General features: G+C 45.4%; 1 protein-coding gene across 3 annotated transcripts in view; it reads right to left on the bottom strand.

The window, feature by feature from the left end:
• Positions 1-20,352, bottom strand: part of Mapre2 (microtubule associated protein RP/EB family member 2) — a 148,951-nt gene that overhangs the window by 34,840 nt on the left and 93,759 nt on the right. For all 3 annotated transcript variants that reach the window (XM_028887707.2, XM_028887708.2, XM_028887706.2), the window contains 2 exons: positions 6,840-6,985; positions 1,775-1,988 (listed from right to left, as the gene is read on the bottom strand). In XM_028887707.2, coding sequence (XP_028743540.1) covers positions 1,775-1,988; positions 6,840-6,985 — 360 coding nt within the window. The remainder of the gene's footprint in view (positions 1-1,774; positions 1,989-6,839; positions 6,986-20,352) is intronic.

Raw genomic sequence — 20,352 nt, 5'->3', positions numbered from 1 at the left:
ACTCAGAGTCTTTTATCCAACTCGTTCCTTAACCCACTCCTTGTCTCATCATCCCATGAATGATTTTCAAGCTGAGCAATCCAACAAACGCTTCAGGCTTCATTTGCCTTGACTCCCCGCAGAGGTAGACGCTGGATCATTCTGTCTCCCTCCCTGAAGGCCACTCCTTAGTTTCTTCCCGTTTTTCTGGCATCTTCTCCGCATTCCAGGAAAGTTTCTTCTCCTCTACTCAGCCATAACTGTTAGGAATTCCTGAAGGCACCCTCTCCTTATCATTCTGTGTTCACTTTCAGCTTCAGTGTATGGAACACTCACACATGTCTATTTATCCCCTGTCCACACTTTTGAACCCCCCACCCCCACCCCCACACACGTTATTTAGATTGTCTTTTGGATGTTGCAAAGAAACCCGAAACTCAGTATGTTAAAATAAATACAATTTCTTCTCAAATCCAGCCCTCTCAGGACTTCCTGGATGATAGCCTCACCCTTCCATGGGTGGGAGCCGAGAAGTCACACTCGGCAGTTCGCTCGCTCACTCCAGGATCCACCCGTTACCAAAACCCAATCCTGTTGCTTCCTAAGTAGTTCCTAGAGGTATGTATTCTTTTTCTTCTACTATGTTATTCCACATGAAGAAGACCTCCTCTAAAAGACTGGTAAGTATAATGCTGATCTTATTATCTCTAACAATCATTTATTTATTTATTTGGTTTTTCGAGACAGGGTTTTTTGTCTAGCGTTGGAGCTGTCCTGGAACTTACTTTGTAGACCAGGCTGGCCTTGAAACCACAGAGATCCGCCTGCCTCTGTCTCCCAAGTGCTGGGATTAAAGGCGTGCGCCACCACCGCCAGGCCATTTAAAACAAACAAACAAATATTTCAAAAATCTTTGGAAGATGTCAGATTTCCAAGGGATACAGATTGCCTGGGATATAGCTATGAATTCAAAGAGAAAAGATGGAAAATGTTTGCAAGTAGTGAGGAAAAGTATGATTATGAAGCTACCTGTGTCTAGTATTAATCATGCCTAATCCATACTGACTAGAGTAGGCTGGGCAGAAATAAAAAAAATCTGAAATGATTTGAGCAATGGGCTCGCCTTTGGGATGGAAGAAAGTTTCTGAGAGTTTCACTGCTAATGAATGGTCTAGCATACAACTGGCATTTATAACAGTGACCCCATTTCACAAGAGCATACGTTATCTGGTAAAGTTGGCTGTTTACGGCAAGGATATTCCTAAGATATTTTAGAGAGTTTTTTTTTAATCTACAAAAGTTAAAAAACTCCTAAAAGTTCCAGGCACACATCCTCAATGGTTTCCCTTTTTAGGACAGGGCTGCGTAATAAATGAAGGGCCCATAGTAACATATAAAAATGATCACTAATTTCCTTTGCGTGCCTATTGAAAATGATCCACACGTAACAACACAAGTCAGTTCATATTATGGTCTGTCTTGCCAGCTATTAGGCAGTAAAAACATTTTAATGAAAATCTAAATAGGCTGCTTACAAATTTTCAGAAAAAATTAGAGAGAAAAAGAAACCTATCTCCAGGGTATTATCTTAACAACCAGAGACCCGGCATGTGAGGCTCTGGCTTTTTAATATCTGAACTCAAGACTCATGACAAATGGGTCACGGAAAGATCAGTGCGGACACAGACAATCCCGACAACCATCCAAAGGCATGAAAACAACCGTCAATTCACGAGCACAGACTTGAAGCCCAGGAGGGCTGGGACCACTCCCTGCCCGGAGAGCGACGACCTACCTGCCGTGGGGGAGTTCGCGTGGTGAGACTTCTTGGGCAGGTTGAAGATCTGTTCCCCGGGGTCAGGGGGAGGGATGGCATCTTGCCCTTGCCGCGCCTCCACGGGGTCATACTCCTTCCCGTCATAGTTGGCGTCGTAGAACTTCTTAAACCACTGGATGAAATCCAGGTTGTCCTGGAAACGCCCTTTCACCAGCTTCTCCACCGGAATGACCTGCAACGCCAGGTCACTACGTAAGTCACAAAGCCCAGGTTTCTTTAGCGTGTTACACGGTTATATCCCAAGGATTGCGTGCCGGCAGGCCTCCAGTGAGCAAAATTTTAAAAACGTATTTATGTGCATGTGTGTGTGCCTGCTTGTCTGTGTGGGCACCGCCATGTGTTTATGGTGCCTGCTGAGGCCAGAGGAGGTCGCTGGATCCCCTGAGAGAGGAGTTGCAGATGGCTGTGAGTCACCGGGTGTCGGGGATGAAAACTGAACCAGAGTCCTCTCTCTTTGGGAGCAGCAGGTGCTCTTGACCACTGAGCCGTCTCTTGGGCCCCACGGCTACAGTTCTTGACCACATGCTTATTATTCTCATGGTCTCAGCGTCTCAGGGGACCACTTCTCCAAAGGATTACTAATCACGCACGCCCTGGGAGTCAGCTTTCTACATACTATTTCCAAGTTTGGGTCTCTTTGGCCCCAGGGCTACAGTTCTTGACCACTGGCTTCTTTTTATACCTGTCTTCTCGGCCGTGTTCTAGAATTAACACAATTTTAACTATTTAAAGAACTGATTTAAAAAAAAAAAAAAAACCAGAGTGAATTGTCCTGGAGAATGTAATACTTCCTGAATGACTAAAAAGGAATATCCTCAGCTGTGAAGAGTGTGTGATCTGCCAGGTCTGGTGGCAGCAGGCGCCTGTGATCCCAGCCCTTGAGAGACCAAGGCACGATTATGAATTTGAGACCAAACTGAGCTACGCAGTGAGGCCTCGTCTCAGAAAAGCCCACAAACAAAACCAGAAAACAAAACTGGGGACTTCTCTCGTGGACAGGATATTTATAGTTTAACAGTCTCCCCACAAAATATCCAGGCCTGGGATGATGATGTGCTCTTTCAAAGTTGAAGCACTTTCCCGTCTCTCTGTAAACCCTTGGCCCAGTTGTAGTGAGATAAACCCTTATAAGGTTTATGGCTACCAGACAAAGCGCACGACCAGGGGCAGATCAGTGACCACGGGTACTGAGTTCATGGGTCACACGGAGCCGAGCTCATTGAAATGTCGAGCGACAAGCACCCCAGCTAACAAGGTGCAGGGCCCAGGAGCTGAGGCTCCACGGGAGGAGTACAGAGGCAGAGAGAGGGAGTGCTGTGGATATCGCTCTATATAAATAAAACACTGATGGCCAGTGACCAGGCAGGAAGTAGGTGGGACAAGGAGAGAGGAGAATTCTGGGAAGCGGAAGGCTGAGGGGGGAGACACTGCAGCCACCGCCAGGAGAAGCAGCATGTGAAGACGCCGGTAAGCCACCAGCCACGTGGCAAGGTATAGATTTATAAAAATGGGTTAATTTAAGATAAAAGAACAGTTAGCAAGAAGCCTGCCACGGCCATACAGTTTATAAGTGATATAAGCGTCTGAGTGATTATTTTATACGTGGATTGTGGGACTGCGGGGCTTGGGGAACCTGGAGAGAAGCCCTCCAGCAACAAGGGAGAGGCTCCTTAAGGGGGTCATGGGAGCACACAAAGGCGGCTCAGGACATGCACATCAGCTTCAGAGATGCGAAGCTCAGCTTTTCCAGAATAACCTTCCCACTACAACTCAGAGTCAGCCAGGATTCCCTGCTTATTCTCACAGGAACCTTTGGAACTATGACCAAGGAAAAAGGGGGGGGGTGACTTGATTATTTAGCTTATTCAGTGGGCCACTATTTTTTTTCCCGTAGGAAAATGGAATTGTATCATCATGCTTTCCACATAGCACAATTACTAGATTTCACTTCTTCAATCACTGGTGACAACTGAATGGGAACTATGAGAGAGAGAGAGAACTAAGTCGTGAGTCAGAATGCGTATGTGTATGCGCAGGATTCAGACAGGAGGCCAGTGTCCAGGGAACACAGCTCTTAGCTTGACAGCATGAATGGAAACTGAAGGGACTGTCCTGCAGCAAAGCTCTGCCACCTTGGAAACGATACGCCATCGATGGTCATAAGAGCCAACAGGGACACTTTAAAAAGCAAATGGTGGCTGTCGGTTCTCCTCACGATCACTGACTTCACTAGCTCTGAGCAGTCAGTGAGGTTTCCTGCACGAGGCATGATGTTCCTATTGTTGAAAGGGTCTTAAGTCCAATGAGAGAGCTGTTGGCTATCTCCAAAGTATTCGTGCCTCTAGTGCGCTCTCAGGGTCACCAGCCATTCTGGTGTTGGTCGCCTCCCTCCTCTGGTAACGTGCATGGCACTTTCTGGTATAAGGAACAACAATTACTGATAAAAGAAGCCATGAATTTGAAAGAGAACAAGGAAGGGTGAGCATAGGAAGGTTTAGAGGGAAGAAAGGGAAGGGGGAATTGATATACTCTAATCTCAAAAGTCAATGAAACCATTGAAAAAAAGAACAGAAAGCCCTTCAGTATCAACTTCTTCTTGAGAAGAAAAAGTGAGGGGACCACCTGGGCTACGTGTCCAGCTAAGTCATCAGTGACATATTTTCCAAAAACGTTTACGTGCAGCTGCAACAGAAACCGATACAGGTGCAGAACAAAATAAGGAGAAGTTTCTGGAAGGGACATTTTTCATCGAGCTGCTTCTGGTCCTGGAGGCTCGGGGGCTGCCATGTCCCTCCTCTCACTTCCCCTGAACTCTCGCTGAAAGAATTCCTGCCCCGTTCGAGCTTCATTGACGTGGCTGGATATTTTATTCTGGTTAACGTCTTCTGAGTTTTACTGTTTGCCTTCAGAGAGACTGACTGGTAACTGCTAAGTGACTTGGACCACAAGGTCCTTCATGAACAACCGAGCCAACCTGTCTGCTGTGTGAGGAGTTTGCAGGATGGTGGTACACGGCAGCTCTTACTTCTGCTGATTTAATTTGCATTCCTGGCTCCAGGGGCGTGGCTTCAAGTGAGCCCTCTAACACACTGGGAATGACAGATGGGATGGGTACATGACACTGTGTCTCCAAGGGATTTGGGCCATTACGGCATCTTGATGCTCCTGGGGCTGGCAGGCTGGTGAGGCCAAGGCCAGTCTCCTGCCATTCCAAACTTATTTTTCAACATCCTTAGCTCTGCCATTTTCTGTGTGTTCACGTATAGAGCGCTGCACAAAGCTCTCTGACTGACCCGCAGCAAGTTCCAGCCAGAAACCTATGGACAGGTGTTTCATCTCTCTAATGTACAAGCGTGGATTTAAAAGTGGAAGAAAAAAAGACTCTCGAACTTTTAAAAGTAAGGAGAGCCTGCAGAGCTGGGTGCCGGGAAAGAGCTACCCGGAGATTAGCCACAGCAAAAGGAATAAAAGTGAAGATTTCTTAGAGAAACACTTTTTGAAAAGGGGTCTTCCATGTGTTGTCCAGGATGTTCTTAAACTCTAGGCTTGAGCAATCCTCCTGCCTCAGCCTCAGAAGTAGCTGGGACTGACAAGTGTGCACTGCCATGCCTGGCCAAGACTATACAATTTAAAACATTCCTAGAAAAGGAGAAGTCAGATTTTCTCAACATTCTGGTATGGATGCTTCTTACTCGGGGAAGCATGAACCGTGCTGATTTACTAAACTTTTCTTTCACCTTTATCTCTTACAACCTAGTATCTGTTTTTATCCTGTGGCCTATTTATTCTTTTTATTAGTACTGTTTTAAGAGTTGTTTCTAGCCTTGGTGCAGTGGGAAGGGGCTTGGACCTGCCTAGGCTCAGTGTGCTGGGCTTTGCTGACTCACCATGGGAGACCTCGATTTGGGGGGTGTGGAGATGCGGGGTGGCTTGGGAAAGAGGGCTGGGGTGGGAGGAGGGGGGGGTCTGTGGATAGCATGTGGAGTGAGTAGAAAATTTCTTAATAAAGAAAAATGAAAAAAAAAAAGAGTTGTTTCTCCTCTGCTGGTTTATCTCTCTCCCTCTTGTTTGAAATTCATGTCTTGTCATGCTTACTCATTCTAAGAGACAGGGCCAGTCATACTCACTCTAAGATAAATCCCTAAATAATGAACACATATTAGCAAGTGAACATTTGAACAGCAGTCAACATTCATAGAGAGAGACCAGTGATTCTCAGCCCCTTAGTTCCTTATTGGGAGGAAAAAGGATGTGAGGGCCAACATTTCTATTTGTAACACCCTAGATACTTCAAAGGCGAAAGCAGCATTCACGGATGTTGGAATCTGAGGGTTGCGCTATGCTGGACACTTTTATAGGCACCTCCTCATCACTGTGTCATAACCATGAGGAAAAGGAGGACCCTACTCCTCTTTCACAAAGGAGCCAGTTTAGACACCTAGAAAACATGACTTGCTTCAGTTGTGGGACTGAGACTCAAACCCAGGATGGTTTCCCCTGTTAACAAGTTGTTTTTCCAAAGAACAAAATACCCAAAGAACCCCAGAGGCATCTGGTAAACATAAGCTTCTCATTTGCTACATGGAAAAGCTAACAACCCACCACTGTAACATTCAGGACTCCTGCTAAGAGGTTTCTGTCTAATGGCTACTGGGTTAAGGATTTCTTAAAACTAAAACCTCACAGGCAAATGGGGGAAGTCAGGGCTCTTGTTTATGTATGTACAGACCCCACATGGTGAGATATCTAAGTATATCCCTCATGGATACGTTCTCAGACTTCTTCAGCATGCTGGAGATCTGGCTAAGATGTACGCAGTGCTCTTCCCGAGGACCGGAGTTCAATTCCCAGCACCCACACTGGGTAGCTCTCAGTCACCTGTAACTGGCCCCTGAGGAATCCAATGCCCTCTTACCATGGCCTTTTCAGGCACTGCACTTATGTGTACAAACCCACATGCACGTAATTTAAAAACAATGAAATACTGAAAGCGATTCTGAAGAAAAGAGTACATTTGACTTACCTTATCAACATTCATCCGTTTAAATGATGCTTGCAGAAGTTTAAAATTGTGAATATATTCATGTTCCAACTTTGCCTGGAATTTTACTTTCTTCAAACTAATACAGCCTGGGAAAAGCATGTCCATGAACTGGCAATAGGCTGCTCCTAAAAAAAAAGACAATGAGAGGCAGGGATGAGTCCAGCTGCACCCAGACATGATGGAGGTCATGATTGCAGGCACCATGATACACAGCAGAGCCTCCGGCACACACGTCCCTTTTACCCTTGCACATCCACCTCCTCAGCAGCAGGGGCTGGGTACCAGAAGGAAGAGGCCATGCCTCAGCAGTACAGCACCTGTCAGGGCCACTGTGTACCCAGTTCTCAGTACCAACTTGTGAAATCCTCCACTGATGCCAAAGAAGCCATGGTAAGAATCTTGCTGCTTCAGCTGGTTGGTGGTGGCTCACGCCTTTAATCCCAGCACTTTGGAGGCAGAGGCAGGTGGATCTCTGTGAGTTCAAGGCCATCCTGGTCTACAGAGCGAGTTCCAGGACAGGTACCAAAGCTACACAGAGAAACGTTATCTCGAAAAACAAAACAAAAACCCCAGAATCTTGCTATTTCTATGAGAGGAAAGGGACACATTCTTTCTCTTCTATCTAGCTACTGTCCTGCTTCCTGTCATCAAAGTCAATTTAAGAAGAAAAAGCACAGAACATATAACTATGAGAGCGGTACACAGGTTCTCATGGGATGTGTGGCCCAAAGACATATGCTCATGCTGTTTTATAGCCATCTTGTGAAGTGACTGGGCTGGAAACTGTTATCACTACGCCTTCTAATACCAGAAGCAGCTGTGTGCCTATTCCATTCCAGTCCAAGAGAAACAGGCTTCCCTCGTTAGCATAAAGGAGGGAGCCAAGGGTCACCCAAAAAGCATAGGTACTCAGAGTCATGCTGTTTACAAGCGAGAGAAAAGTATGCAGAAATGTCCACTAGGACCCTCCTTGGACAGGAGAGACTGTCTTAGCAAAAGGGTTTTCACTTTTAAACACGAAGAAAGAACTATTGAAACATGCTAATCTCAGCTAGAAAAACCCCAGCAAGACGGCATTTCCTTGGCTCTTATCTGAATGGCAAAGATTAAGGACATTTAACTCGAGAAACTGTCATAATGAGTCCTGACTCAGAAGAAGAGCAACTGAGTGCTAAGAACGGGAACAAGCGGCCTGACGCTTGCAAACTTTCTTCGTTCTCTCCAGATAGCTCGCTCTCTTTCCATGACATGCTATTGATTAGTCTTTCTGGACCCTGAAGAGCCTCCCTCATCGTTTATCACTGAGGCTTCTGGGAGGCCTTGTCTTTCAAGTGGGAGACTCCCCTTTGGCTTGGACACTGATGTGTCTTATGCCAAATCCTCTACTGAGATGGAGTCCCAGAGAAGGGGACACACAATGCTGGGAACCTAAAGGCCTTGGAACTGGAAGTGCTGCGCAAACTCATTCTTTGTAGGTAAGGCAGTGAAAGATGAGGCAGAGGCATCTGGTTTCCCCTTAGATGCCAACACTGTGAATTAGGAGTTTCTTCCTATGCAGATGGCTTCTTTTAAAAGCAAGACAAGGCATAGCAAACCCAAACCCCAAACACTGGGGAGGTAAGAGAAAACATCAGGATTGGGGGGGGGGGGCGCAGTCAATTATCCAGTCCTTTTAAAAGTGTCACCAGATGCAGCAAACTCCAATCCCCTGCAACATAATCACACAGGTAGGCATGTGGAAGCGCTGCCCCCGACCCATTCTGCAAAGCTAGCCTCATTTTTCCAGAGTTTAGCATTGAATTTGCCTCGGAAGACCCAGATGTTATATATTCTCATGAACTAACCATCCAAATGCTCCACTTTTCAAATTAAAAAAAAAAAAAAAATAACACTTTGGCTGGGGGGGCGGGGGTGGGGGTCAGTACAGTGAGGAAAGTTAGAAAAAACATCTCTAGTATCTGTCACCCAAGTGGTAGCTAACTCCTGCTTGAATTGTGGCATATACCATCTGATCTTTTTGGGGTGGGGTTATACATTTACTTATTTTTACCCAAATGTGACAATACTTTTTAAATGCAATTATTTCTATTTTTATGTACACTTGTTTCTGTGGTGCTGGGAATCAAACCCAGGGCCTTATACATGCTATGCGAGCAATCTACCACACCTCAGGTCCTTTGGGTCATTTAATATTCTCTCTCAGTGTTTTGATGGCATTCTGGTATTGACATGATGCTTAGCAACTTCCCTCCACCAAGATCATAAATATTCATGCATAGTTTCTGTGAGTGCTTTTATGCTCTCCGTTTTACATTCGAATTCTGGATCCATGTGGAATTTATTTTGGTTTCTGATAGAAAGTATGGTTCTAATTTTAGGCATTCCAAATGTTAGTGGAAATCTGTCATTTTTGACTCCTCTCATTTGAGTGCCTTCTTACTGAGAGGGATGCCACAGGGTCCCACCTCATACTCCGAGAATATAGGCGAGTCTCCTCTTCCTGCCTCTCCACTAAGGAGGCAGGTCCATGACTGAGCTTCACTATGGACATTTCTATCTCCTTCAAATGGAGGGAATGAGAGAGAGATACAGAGACAGTCTGTCATTGTGACAGCAATATGTCTGGAGCTCTGTGAAGTGACAGAAGAGTCAGTTCTGTTTGTCACAACATGCAAGATACAAGAAATCTGGGAAAGTCTCATCGCTGTTAGTATTAATACTTTTTGTTTAAAAACTAAAAATAAGAGTGAATGTTTGACATATCTACATTTTTCTTATATATGTGTATTCATACCTGTATTATCATATTGCTAAATGTGTAATTTTTAGACTGTGAATTGTGTATTTAAATCTGATCCTGTGATAGTCCTATCTTCTTAGTTATCTAAACTCTGTGTTCTGTATTAATAGATCCCATGTTTTACAACTTCTCCTCTTTCGCCAGTGGTGGTGGTGGTGGTGGTGGTGGTGGTGGTGGTGGTGGTGGTGATGCACACCCTTAATCCCAGCTCTTGGGAGGAAGAGGTAGGTGGATCTCTGAGTTTGAGGCCAACCTGGTTTACAGAGCAAGTTCCAGGATTGCCTGGTCTACACAGAGAGACCCTGTCTCGAAAAACCAAAAACCAAGCAACCAAAGAAACAATAATTTCCCTTCTCTCAAAGATTAAAAAAAGAAATATCATTCATTTACCTTTCTGGCATAGTTTTGAATTTAAAAGGCATACAGAAAATAGCCTTTAAAAAACATTCAAATGTAACTTATATACGAAGTCTTTTAAAGTGTGATTCAGTCCATGGGTTTCAATATATTCACAGGACTGTAAATCAATACTAGGTATCTGATTCCAGAAGATTTTGATCGACACACACAGATTTCACAGTCACTGGCAGCCACTGCTCTCCGTCTCCTCTGCTCTGGCAACTGTTACTCTTCTGACTTTCTGTCCATCTGCATTTCCCCAGATTTCACATACAGGGGATCATTCTTTCTGACCATTAAGCTTCGTTCTTTTACTCAGAAAAACCTTTCAAGGTTCACTGGCACTCCAATCCTTTTTAAAGATAATATTTCATTATATAAATACACCATATTTTATCAATCCATCCATCAGTCAGTGGGCATCTGGGCCATTGGGGGAAAAACATTTGTAAGTTCTTGGGCGACGTATGTTTCATTGGCTATGAGGTGGGAATCTGGGCTGAGTCATGGGTGGTCTCCACGATAAACATCTTGAAGAATAGTCCATCTGTATTCCAAAGCAGGCACACCATCTTATTCTCCCCCAGCAATGTTCTTCACTCTTGTCTGTTAGTCTGAGCCCAGCTGTCCCCGTGGGTGCAGTGGGTACCTCATGGTTTAGGTGCAGTGGGTTTAGGCGGATCTCACTAATCACTAATGGCACCGAGTATCTTCGTAAAGTGCTCTTGGGCCAGTTGTATACTGTCTCTGGAGGAATCTCTGCAAATCCTTTGCCTGTTTTTAAACTGAGCTACACTTGTGTTGAATTGTAGGAATTCTATGTTCTAGACACAGTTCCCTTATCAGACACGTGATACGCAAATACTCCCCACTCCCCTCGTTCTGTGGATTCTTTCTGACGGGATCACCAGAAGTACATGCTTTAAACTGTGAAATAATCCAATTTAACCTTAAATTGCTTGTGCTTCTGTTGTCACAATTAAGAAACCACACATATACATACATTACATACATACATATATGTGTGTGTGTGTATGTATGTATATATATATATATATATATATATATATATATATATATATATATAATGTTCTTCCCCCAAGTCTGTTACTGGCCACAGATGTTTAATACTAAGGAAATACTCTTAAATTTTCCTAGTAATTAAGTTCCACTGAATTTTACCAACTACTATTTTTATAAAGAGATAAAAATCTTTTTCCCTTAATTTGCTATGACTAATCATATCCATTGATTTTTCTAGTTCTGAATTCTTTGCATTTCTGGAATAATTCCCCACTTGCTGAGCCTTCCCTGCAGTCTGGCTTACATTCACAAACACTCAGGATTTGATGTGCGTATTTACAAGCGAGCTGTCTACGGCGTTGTGTATTACCTTCTTACCATGGTTCCTTTACCCTGGGAAGATAAGTTGAGAAGCATTTCATATTTTTGAAAAGCTTGAGACTGAGGCTAAAAATAAATGGTTCGGGTGGAATCCTGAGTAATTTACTGCCTGTGCGGCCCGAGCTTTTCACGCCTTCCAATGCACTTCAGAACCACGGGAGCGTCGGGCAGAGGGGTAACTGCTCTGTAGGGACTGATGTCACAGGAGCATGTCACCTGAGCACCTTCGTGCTGCCTGGAAGCTTCGGTGTCACGACACATGTCAGCTTTTCTCGAGTCGGAGGAGATCCCAGGCTGGCTTGGGGAGCCGCGCGGAAGCCATGTTGCTATCACAGCTGGGTGTGTACACTAGGTCACCTTCAGGTCTCAGTTCCACGCGTCTTTTAAGGGGCATACCGATAATACATCATGAAAAGGATATCTTGAAGTCAGCTGAGGCCACCAAGAGCAGCATGGAGACAGGAACTTTTACCATGGCATAAGCCAAACAAGGTTCCTCTCAAATGGTAATCTGATCAGAAACTTGTGCTCTGGGTCACACCTCATCTTGCCTTCTCACTGAGTGACACCTGTGACAACCCTCATCCTCTCTTGTCATGAAAAGTCTCCCCTGTAAGAGAGCAAGCCTTCAGAAAATGTAACTATAAGATCAAAGCAATCCTTTGGGAGGGTGCGGGGTCCACACAGAGGCTGGCTATAAGGTGCTGTCCTGAGAACCCATCGGCTCAATGTGCTCCTAGAGTTAGGAGAGTCATGAGTCTGGAAATCACTAGAAATAAAGGGAACAACCCTGCTTTTCCCATAGTGCTACATCCAAACCTGAAGCCCTCAGAACGGTCTCAGCCGCTACCATCAAAAGTGACATGGGACCGACAGGTTTGGGAACACGAATTTAAAATGGACAGTCATATGCACAAGAGCTGGGAACTTGTGATTGGCACTGTTCATCTGTGAGGTGACGAGACACATGGCAGCCTCCTGGTCACCAGATCCTGGACTTCAGGAGCAGAACAGGCACCGGAGCAAACGGGCACTTTTAGATGGAAATTTTCAGACAAGAGAAAACAGCATTTAACAACAACACAGCTACAGGGCAGATTATACCAGAGACACGAGATACGACACCCGTACTTATATAAAATCTGTTAGTGACGCGGACTTCCACCACCCTAAAACCTCACAGGACCCTTATGCTGTGTTTTTATGATTACGCCATCTTATCAACTTCGGGACAAAAGGGTATTACCAGCTAATCAGCAAAGCAAAAATTAAACTCTGACCTGACCTGTAGGGGTTTTTTGTTTGTTTGTTATAAGTCTTATTTACTTATTTATTTGCTTGTGTGCGTGCGTGTGCGTGCATGCGTGCGTGCGTGCGTGCGTGCGTGCGTGCGTGCGTGCGTGTGTGTGTGTGTGTGTGTGTGTGTATGTGGCTTCTTAGAAATATCATTTTCAAGTGAAAACTCAAAGATTCAAAGAACTTGGAAGTTTTTCTACATTATGATTCTAAGAGTAATTACAACGGAATACAAAAGAACACACAAACTTCTTTTCTTTAAGACAAGGTCTTGCCATGTAGGCCAGGCTGGCTGAATACCAATCCTCCTGCCTCAGCGTCCACATGCTGAGATTATAGAGACATGGCACGACATCCAGCAGAGCCTTTCAAGCTGCCGACGGGATGTCAGTTATATGTCTGTGCTGGTTAGTTTTCTGTCAACTTGACACAAGCTGGAATCCTCTGAGAGGAGGGACCCTCGATTGAGAAAATGTCCATAGAAGATTGGTGTAGGCAAGACTATGGGGGCATTTTCTTAATTGATGATGGATGTGAAAGGGCCTGGCCAATTTTGAGTGGTACCACCCTTGCCAGGTAGTCCTGGGGTATCTAAAAAAGCACACTGACCAAGCCATAGGGAGCAGGCCAGTAAGAAGCATTCCTCCGTGGTCTCTTCTTGGGAACGTGGACCTGTCTCCAGGTTCCCGATTGAGTTCCTGCCCTGGCTTCCTCAATGATGGACTGTGACATGGAAATGTAAGCCAAATAAACTCTTTCCTCTCCAAGTTGCTTTTGAGCATGGTTTTTATCACAGCAATAGAAAGCAAACTAAAGCATCTTCTTCTTATACAGCAGAAGATTAGACTGGACATACTGTAAATCTACTTCAATGTTATAGACTCATAAGCATTCCATCTTAAGTATATATAGTGTGTATGTAAGATAAACATCTCATCTCTATATATTCCTATTGTCCTCGTATCTTTACTTCTCTTCCCTCACATCTACTGCTGAAAGCAAACCTCACAGCATATTTCCCGAAATGCAACATGATCTGTAGAGAGAACATCAAGCCACAAGCAGCTAACCAAATTGTCCATCCAACTTTCCCAGAGGCCCAGGACTATTAGGCAGAGGTGCCTAGTCACTGAGGGATTGAGCTACAGCTTTCCCTTACTCTTACTGACGAGGGGAAAAGAATTACAGCCTTTATTAAATGGCCACACTGAAGTGATCGCATCTCTCCTTACAGGAATCTTAACAGGTAAATGGACTGTTAAAACAACAACATGTTTTCTTAGGCTTCTATCGGCGAGGATGTAGGCAAGGAGGAGAAGTGGAGAGCTGGCCCTTGGCTCTGAAGCCCTCACCATCCTCAATAGGTTGGGGCATGTCATCGTACACGTCTGAGCCAACAATATTCTTATCTGCAAACCGTCAGGGTTGGACAGAGCACTCGGCTCTAAAATTAGATGATTATCTAACTCTCAGGCTGTCATCGGCTTCTCTTTTAAAGGCTACTTGAAGTTTCTGCTAATTAGAAGACAGTGACATTTCACCTTCCCATGTCTCAGACACTTGCCAACGCTCTTGCTTCTGGCCCCCCCATCTTTTGTTGTAGTTTATGTCAGAGGGGCCCTCAAGCGCTGCATGCTCCCAGGGGCACTGGCTCCTCTCATGTCTGGTGACTTATTTTCTCACACTGCTCTTTGAGCTCCTGACATTTTTATACTTAACGATTCAACTATTTTCTGTCATCTCAACAGCCACATATTGACAATTAAAATACCTTTCATAATAAAGCATGATCGATTCCGAGACTGTCTGTAGACTACAATCACAGAGGCCTGCTATCTTTTTTGCATTTGGCCTGGTCACTCTTGGAACTGATGCTCCTACAGGATTGCATCTGCCACCAAAGTCCAAATGTCCTACTGGAGGAAGTGTCCCCGTGGGAAATCAGGGCTCACTAAAGAGGAAAGTGATACTGCAAAACACAGGGTTCAGTTTCCAGCAGGTCAGCAGAAACCTCTCCACAGACACAAACCTAAGGTTTAAAAGTTCAGTGGCGAGGCTGGGGAGATAGCTCAGTTGGGAAAGTGCCAATCACAAGGCCCAGAGTCTAAACCCATGTGAAAAACAGGGTACTGTGGCATGAGATTGTAATCCCAGTACTGGGGTATGGGAGTCTGTAGGAGACCAGCTCTGACCTCCTCCCACCTATCAAAGGGTTCTTGGAGGACAGAGGAATGAGGAAATATTAGGTAGAAAGATAGAAAGAGACGATAAGAAAGACAGAGACATAGGATAGCTTCAGGAGGGCCCTGGGTCAATATCCAGCTGCCCAGAGCGTTATTCAAAGGGGCTTTTTATAATATGCCAAGGCAAAAGACCTCCCCCATCAAGATCAAAACACACCATACAGCCAAGTGTGGACCCTTCCAAACACTTGGTACCCATGCCCATGGTCAAATCATCCCATTATGTAGCCCTGCTGGGTAAAGCAAGCTCAGATTCTTGGACCCTGAGTAAGGTCTCACTAGGAAGCCTCTGTGGGCCACCATACTGGGGAGGCAGTGACAGGTAGATCCCTGGGCCTCACTGGCCAGCCAGCCTAGCTGAATTGGTTAGTTCCAGTCCCAGTGAGAGACCCTATCTCTAAAAGGGAAGTGGATGGAGCTCATTGGCCAGCCAGCCTAGCCAATCAGTGAGTTCCATGTTCACTAAGAGACCCCGCCTCAACAAATATCATCAGGAACAAATAGAGAAAGACATTCACTGCTGACCTCTGACCTGCACATGCCCATACACAGGAACGTGCATCCCTGTGAATGCTTGCACACTTCCACACAAACACATACCTACATGCATGCCCACCCATTCTTCCCCAACACAAAGAGACTTGGGAGCACCATCAACAGCTAGCCCGGCTACGGAGTCTGATGACATGGGAGAATCAGTGAGAGTTCTGAGTGGATTAAAGTGCTGCCCATGTCACGGAAGACAGAACACATGGTCTGTCTTCCACATGGACATTTCAGGGCAATAGAAATCAAACTCCTGCTGGGCGGTGGTGGTGCACGCCTCTAATCCCAGCACTCGGAGGCAGAGCCAGGCGGATCTCCGTGAGTTCGAGGCCAGCCTGGGCTACCAAGTGAGTCCCAGGAAAGGCGCAAAGCTACACAGAGAAACCTTGTCTTGAAAAATAAAAAAGAAAAAAAGAAATCAAACTCCTTGTCTGAGATGCAGGATAAATATTTTTATTACCAGGTAAACCGCAGACAAACACCTAGAGAGCACAACAGCTGGAGACTTACAGTTCGGCCAAGGGCTACTGTTTAAGTGCTACTTAGAAAACAACTTTCACAGAGACTCCCCGTTTAAAAAGCGCACTGAAAGCCGGAGCATGCGCGGCAGACACCCTAGTCCCAGCCTTGAGTTCACTATGTGTAGTGGTTTATCCCACAACTCCTGTGTTTAAACTTGTGTCTTAATACTTTAGGAAAAAATACGGAGCTTCAAGCTTGTCTAATGACACAGAAAAAGATTCTGACAGCTGAAGGGACAAGGACATGGCGGCTGAGGAGCAGGCCTGTTGGTCTGGACATTAGCAGAATTTTTACCTGCTAAGGAGTGAGCCCGTCCTCGGTGTCAGTGTCCCGCCGTTCCCAACACGCGGTTTCCGTCCAGACAACACTGCTCGTCAAGTCCTACTGAACCACCCTGCCTCATGCCGTGACGCTTGGCGTCTACAGTCCAGGAAGGGGGAGGGGCGGGGCTCCGCACGCCATGTCACTGAACCACCCTGCCTCATGCCGTGACACTTGGCGTCTACAGTCCAGGAAGGGGGAGGGGCAGGACTCCGCACACCATGTCACTGGCTTCTACAGAACTCGGCAGCGACGCTGGAAGCCGAGGTCTGAGTCTGAGACCAGAGCTAAAGTTAGAACTGAGCATTCTAGACAGAGGGGGAAGGGGAACTTAAAACAAGTCTTTATCATGAATAAAAAACAAGTTAGGAAGGTATACAGGAACCCACTGGGAAGAGATTCGGTTTTCTTATTAGGGTCACGAAGAAAGAAGGTTCTAGGAAGCTATAACGTCAGGGGTACTGTTTGCCCACACACGTTAGGAAGATTTCTTACACACTTTTTCTGGTATTGCTTCTATACTTTTATAGACAAAGTTTTGTTCTATTTGCCTATTTTTGTTTGTTTGTTTGCTTTTAGACTATATAAGTTAGACTGAAATGAAGATAAGCCTGACTTACAGTCAAGAAGCTGAAGACAGAAGTGTCCATATCTAACTTTTGTGGTGACAGGTTGCCTCTAAACAAACGCCTGTCTCTATAGGTGGCACTTGGGATTGTCCTTTTGCTTATTGGTGAATGATAAACTGTAAACTGCTGGGTGTGGTGGTGCACGTCTTTAATCCCAGCACTTGGGAGGCAGAAGCAGGTGGATTTGTGTGAGTTCAAGGCCAGCCTGGTCTACACAATGAGTTCCAGGACAGCCAGTTACATAATGGGTCCCTTAAAACATTCTTCCAAGGAAAATGAGCTCATTTAAAGGGCCAAGTAACTTGAGTTTTGAAAGACTAGAAAAATACTGAAATACAGAATTCATAAAAACACAACAGAAAACCCGGCAGAAACACAAGGCCACTCCAAGTGTAAAATAAATGCAGGGACAAGACATACTAAGGGGCAAAAGTCTAGAGAAAAATCGTCCATGGGTCAAGTTAAACTCACAGTGTCACCCTTCAGTCATCAGGGATCTTTGCTGGAGCAAAGGAAGGGAGGAGGAAGGGGGCGTGTGGGAGCCCTCAAAGGACATTTCGAGAGAAGCCAGGGAACAGAGCGAAGGGTGTGTATGGCCAGGGGTCAGTCAGAGGCAGGTAAGCAGCAGGCTTTAAATGCCACAAAGTGTCAGTGTGAGTTAATGAGGAAGGCTGCAGAGAATCAATGCTGATTTCTGGCTCTAAGCATCCTCCCAGAAGGGGGCCTAAAAGATGCCATTTTAAAGCTTTGATTTTTCAGAATTAAATATTTTTTAGAGCACATTAAATGACGGGTAAGAACTCCATTTTCTCACACAATTTCTCCTGAAACAGCCAACACCGTTCTAGGGACCACATGAAGCCAGGTGTGGTAATCCATGGAGAGGCTTAGAACCCATGCAAGATGGAGTGATGTGAATGAACCAGCACAAGTCTGCAGTTCACTTCCGCAGAGCGCACCTTTGTAAGTGGTTCTTCCGGTGACAGAGGTTCCTGTCCCTGGGACTAGGTGCCTTGTCATCCCTCTTCAGGTGGAAACCATTTTGCCCTGTGCTCTCAGGTCAGAGCTTCTCACCCTTGCCATTCCTCCCAGTCAAGCTCACCAGCTGTCACACACACCAACAGTGTCCTTAGCAGCCACCTTCGGCAGAAGGATGCGCCTTCCCCCACAGCTCCCCAAGAGGGGGCCTAGAGGCTGGAGACCGTTCAGCAGACCCAGCCTGGCATGGACCAGCAGTCACAGAGAACTCCAGAGCAGCTACCCTAGAGTGACCATGCACACTGTGCTACAAACAGAAGACTGCTGTATCACGAGCAGATTTATTGCCATTTCCCAGGTTCGTCCCAGGACACTTCCTTATCTAAGCACAATTCCAGGATTAGAAGGAACTCCAGTTAATGTGAAGACTGCACAGTATTTACTTTAGGGATTAGTCAGATGACCAAAACAGAAACGACAGAAGAGTTAACGAGGGGGGTGGGGCAGGGAGGAGGCAGGAAACTACTTCTTTTTTTTGTAATGGTGGATCCTAACATATTTACAGTTGACACATGTACTTTCTCTAAAACTTGGATCATTTATTTTTCTAAAGTTCTTCCATGAATTGCCATAAAATGTCATCTAGAAGAGACAGAAGTAGAGGCCAACCCTCCTGGCAGTGACTGAAGGGAGACCAGGAAACTCTGCTGGAGCTAATATCCAATCTATCTGCTCCTCACGGCCACAGCACATGGCCAGTATAACTTACGTCGGTTAAAACCCAAGGAAGAACCACACCCCTAGAAAGGAGGCGACGGAGAAAGGTCACATGCTGTCTGTCACAATTACGTAATCGTTTCAGGGTGGGAAGAAACTCTATCCTGAAGAGCCATGGTTGCTTTAAGCGATTCAACTATTCTGTTCCCAGTATGCAATTCTAAAATGCCCAAACATTTGCATCTCTTTTCTTTTTCTTCTGTCACACCTGAAAAAACGGTAAATTAAAAATACAATCCGGAGAAAATGAATTGAGGAAATACATTAGTCTAAGAGCAGTAGGATGTGCAGCATTACAATGTGCAGAAACTACTGGAGGCAGACCAGCACTTCAGAGGTCACCAGGCACGCCCTGCTCTCAGAGCCGGGAACCTTCTGATGATAAGAAAGGCTAGGCACCTCGTGTCGGCCAGGACCTTGCTCTCCCTCTGCTTCGTTTGTGGATGAGCTGACAAGAAGGACTTGAGAGCTCTGGACAGAAATGTGACAGACGAAGTGAAGCGACAGGTCCTAGCTCGGTATGATCTGTGTTGGTTTTGCTGGGTCCTCAGATGCTGGCCACACTGGAAGTACTCCATCAACCCCTGCTGGCTCCAGGAATAAACAAGAGCGTGGAGACCTGAGAAACGGAACCTCTACTGAAGCCACCGGCTTCCTTTTCTCAGCTTGACCCCTGCCCATGTTAGCAGCAGCCTCGTCTGAACAGAAGGAGTTCAATTCCACTTTGTAATATCTACCGGCCAGTCACCAAACCTGCATGGCCACTTGGCCAAGGACCCAAACAAGGCGAAGACACATCTTTCTTTTCCTTGAATACATGGTGCCTGCTACCTGAAGCACAACTGTGCATGTTGCCTCAAGTCCTAATACACTTCCCAGAGATCTCATGTGCATACGTAACCATACTCACTCCTTACACCTTCAACTTTTTTAATCCAAAATATTCCTTTGTAACACTTAGACACAGACACTTCTCATTCTTCAAAGATTAGTGTTGCACGAATCCTAAATGGTCTTATAATAAAAAAAACCCGCAGCCAGATATTGGGGTAAATGCTGAAATCTCTAAAAGATCAGAGAGACAAAGGAACAAACCACTAGAGAAACTTCTCCCCACCTCCGACTCCTGAGGCCGAGTGGAAGGTGAAATCCTATCTCCACAAACCCTCTGACTGAAAGCCTCTGAGTCCTCAGCCGAAAACGCTTTAGTTCTTATCTCCTCGTGCCTTACGTAACTTTCTCCGCCCAGCCATTTCACTTCCTTCCTAGGGCTGGGATTAAAGACTTGTGACTCCCAAGTACTAGGACTGAAGGTTTGTGCCACCACTGCCTGGCTCTGTTTCTCTCCTAGACTGAATCAATCTCATGTAGTCCAGACTGGCTTTGAACTCACAGAGATCCAGATGGATCAGTGATAGGATTAAAGGTATGTGCCACCACTGCCTGACTTCTGTCTAATCTAGTGGCTTGTTCTGTTCTCTGATCTTCAGGCAAGTTTTTTTTTTTTTTATATATACAATATTTTTTTTACAATATATTTTTTTTATATACAATATATTTTTTGATATATAATATAT

The sequence above is a fragment of the Peromyscus leucopus genome, chromosome 19 (genome assembly GCF_004664715.2).
Source record: "Peromyscus leucopus breed LL Stock chromosome 19, UCI_PerLeu_2.1, whole genome shotgun sequence".
Taxonomy (NCBI): Eukaryota; Metazoa; Chordata; class Mammalia; order Rodentia; family Cricetidae; genus Peromyscus; species Peromyscus leucopus.
This window is presented reverse-complemented; position numbering and strand designations above follow the sequence as displayed.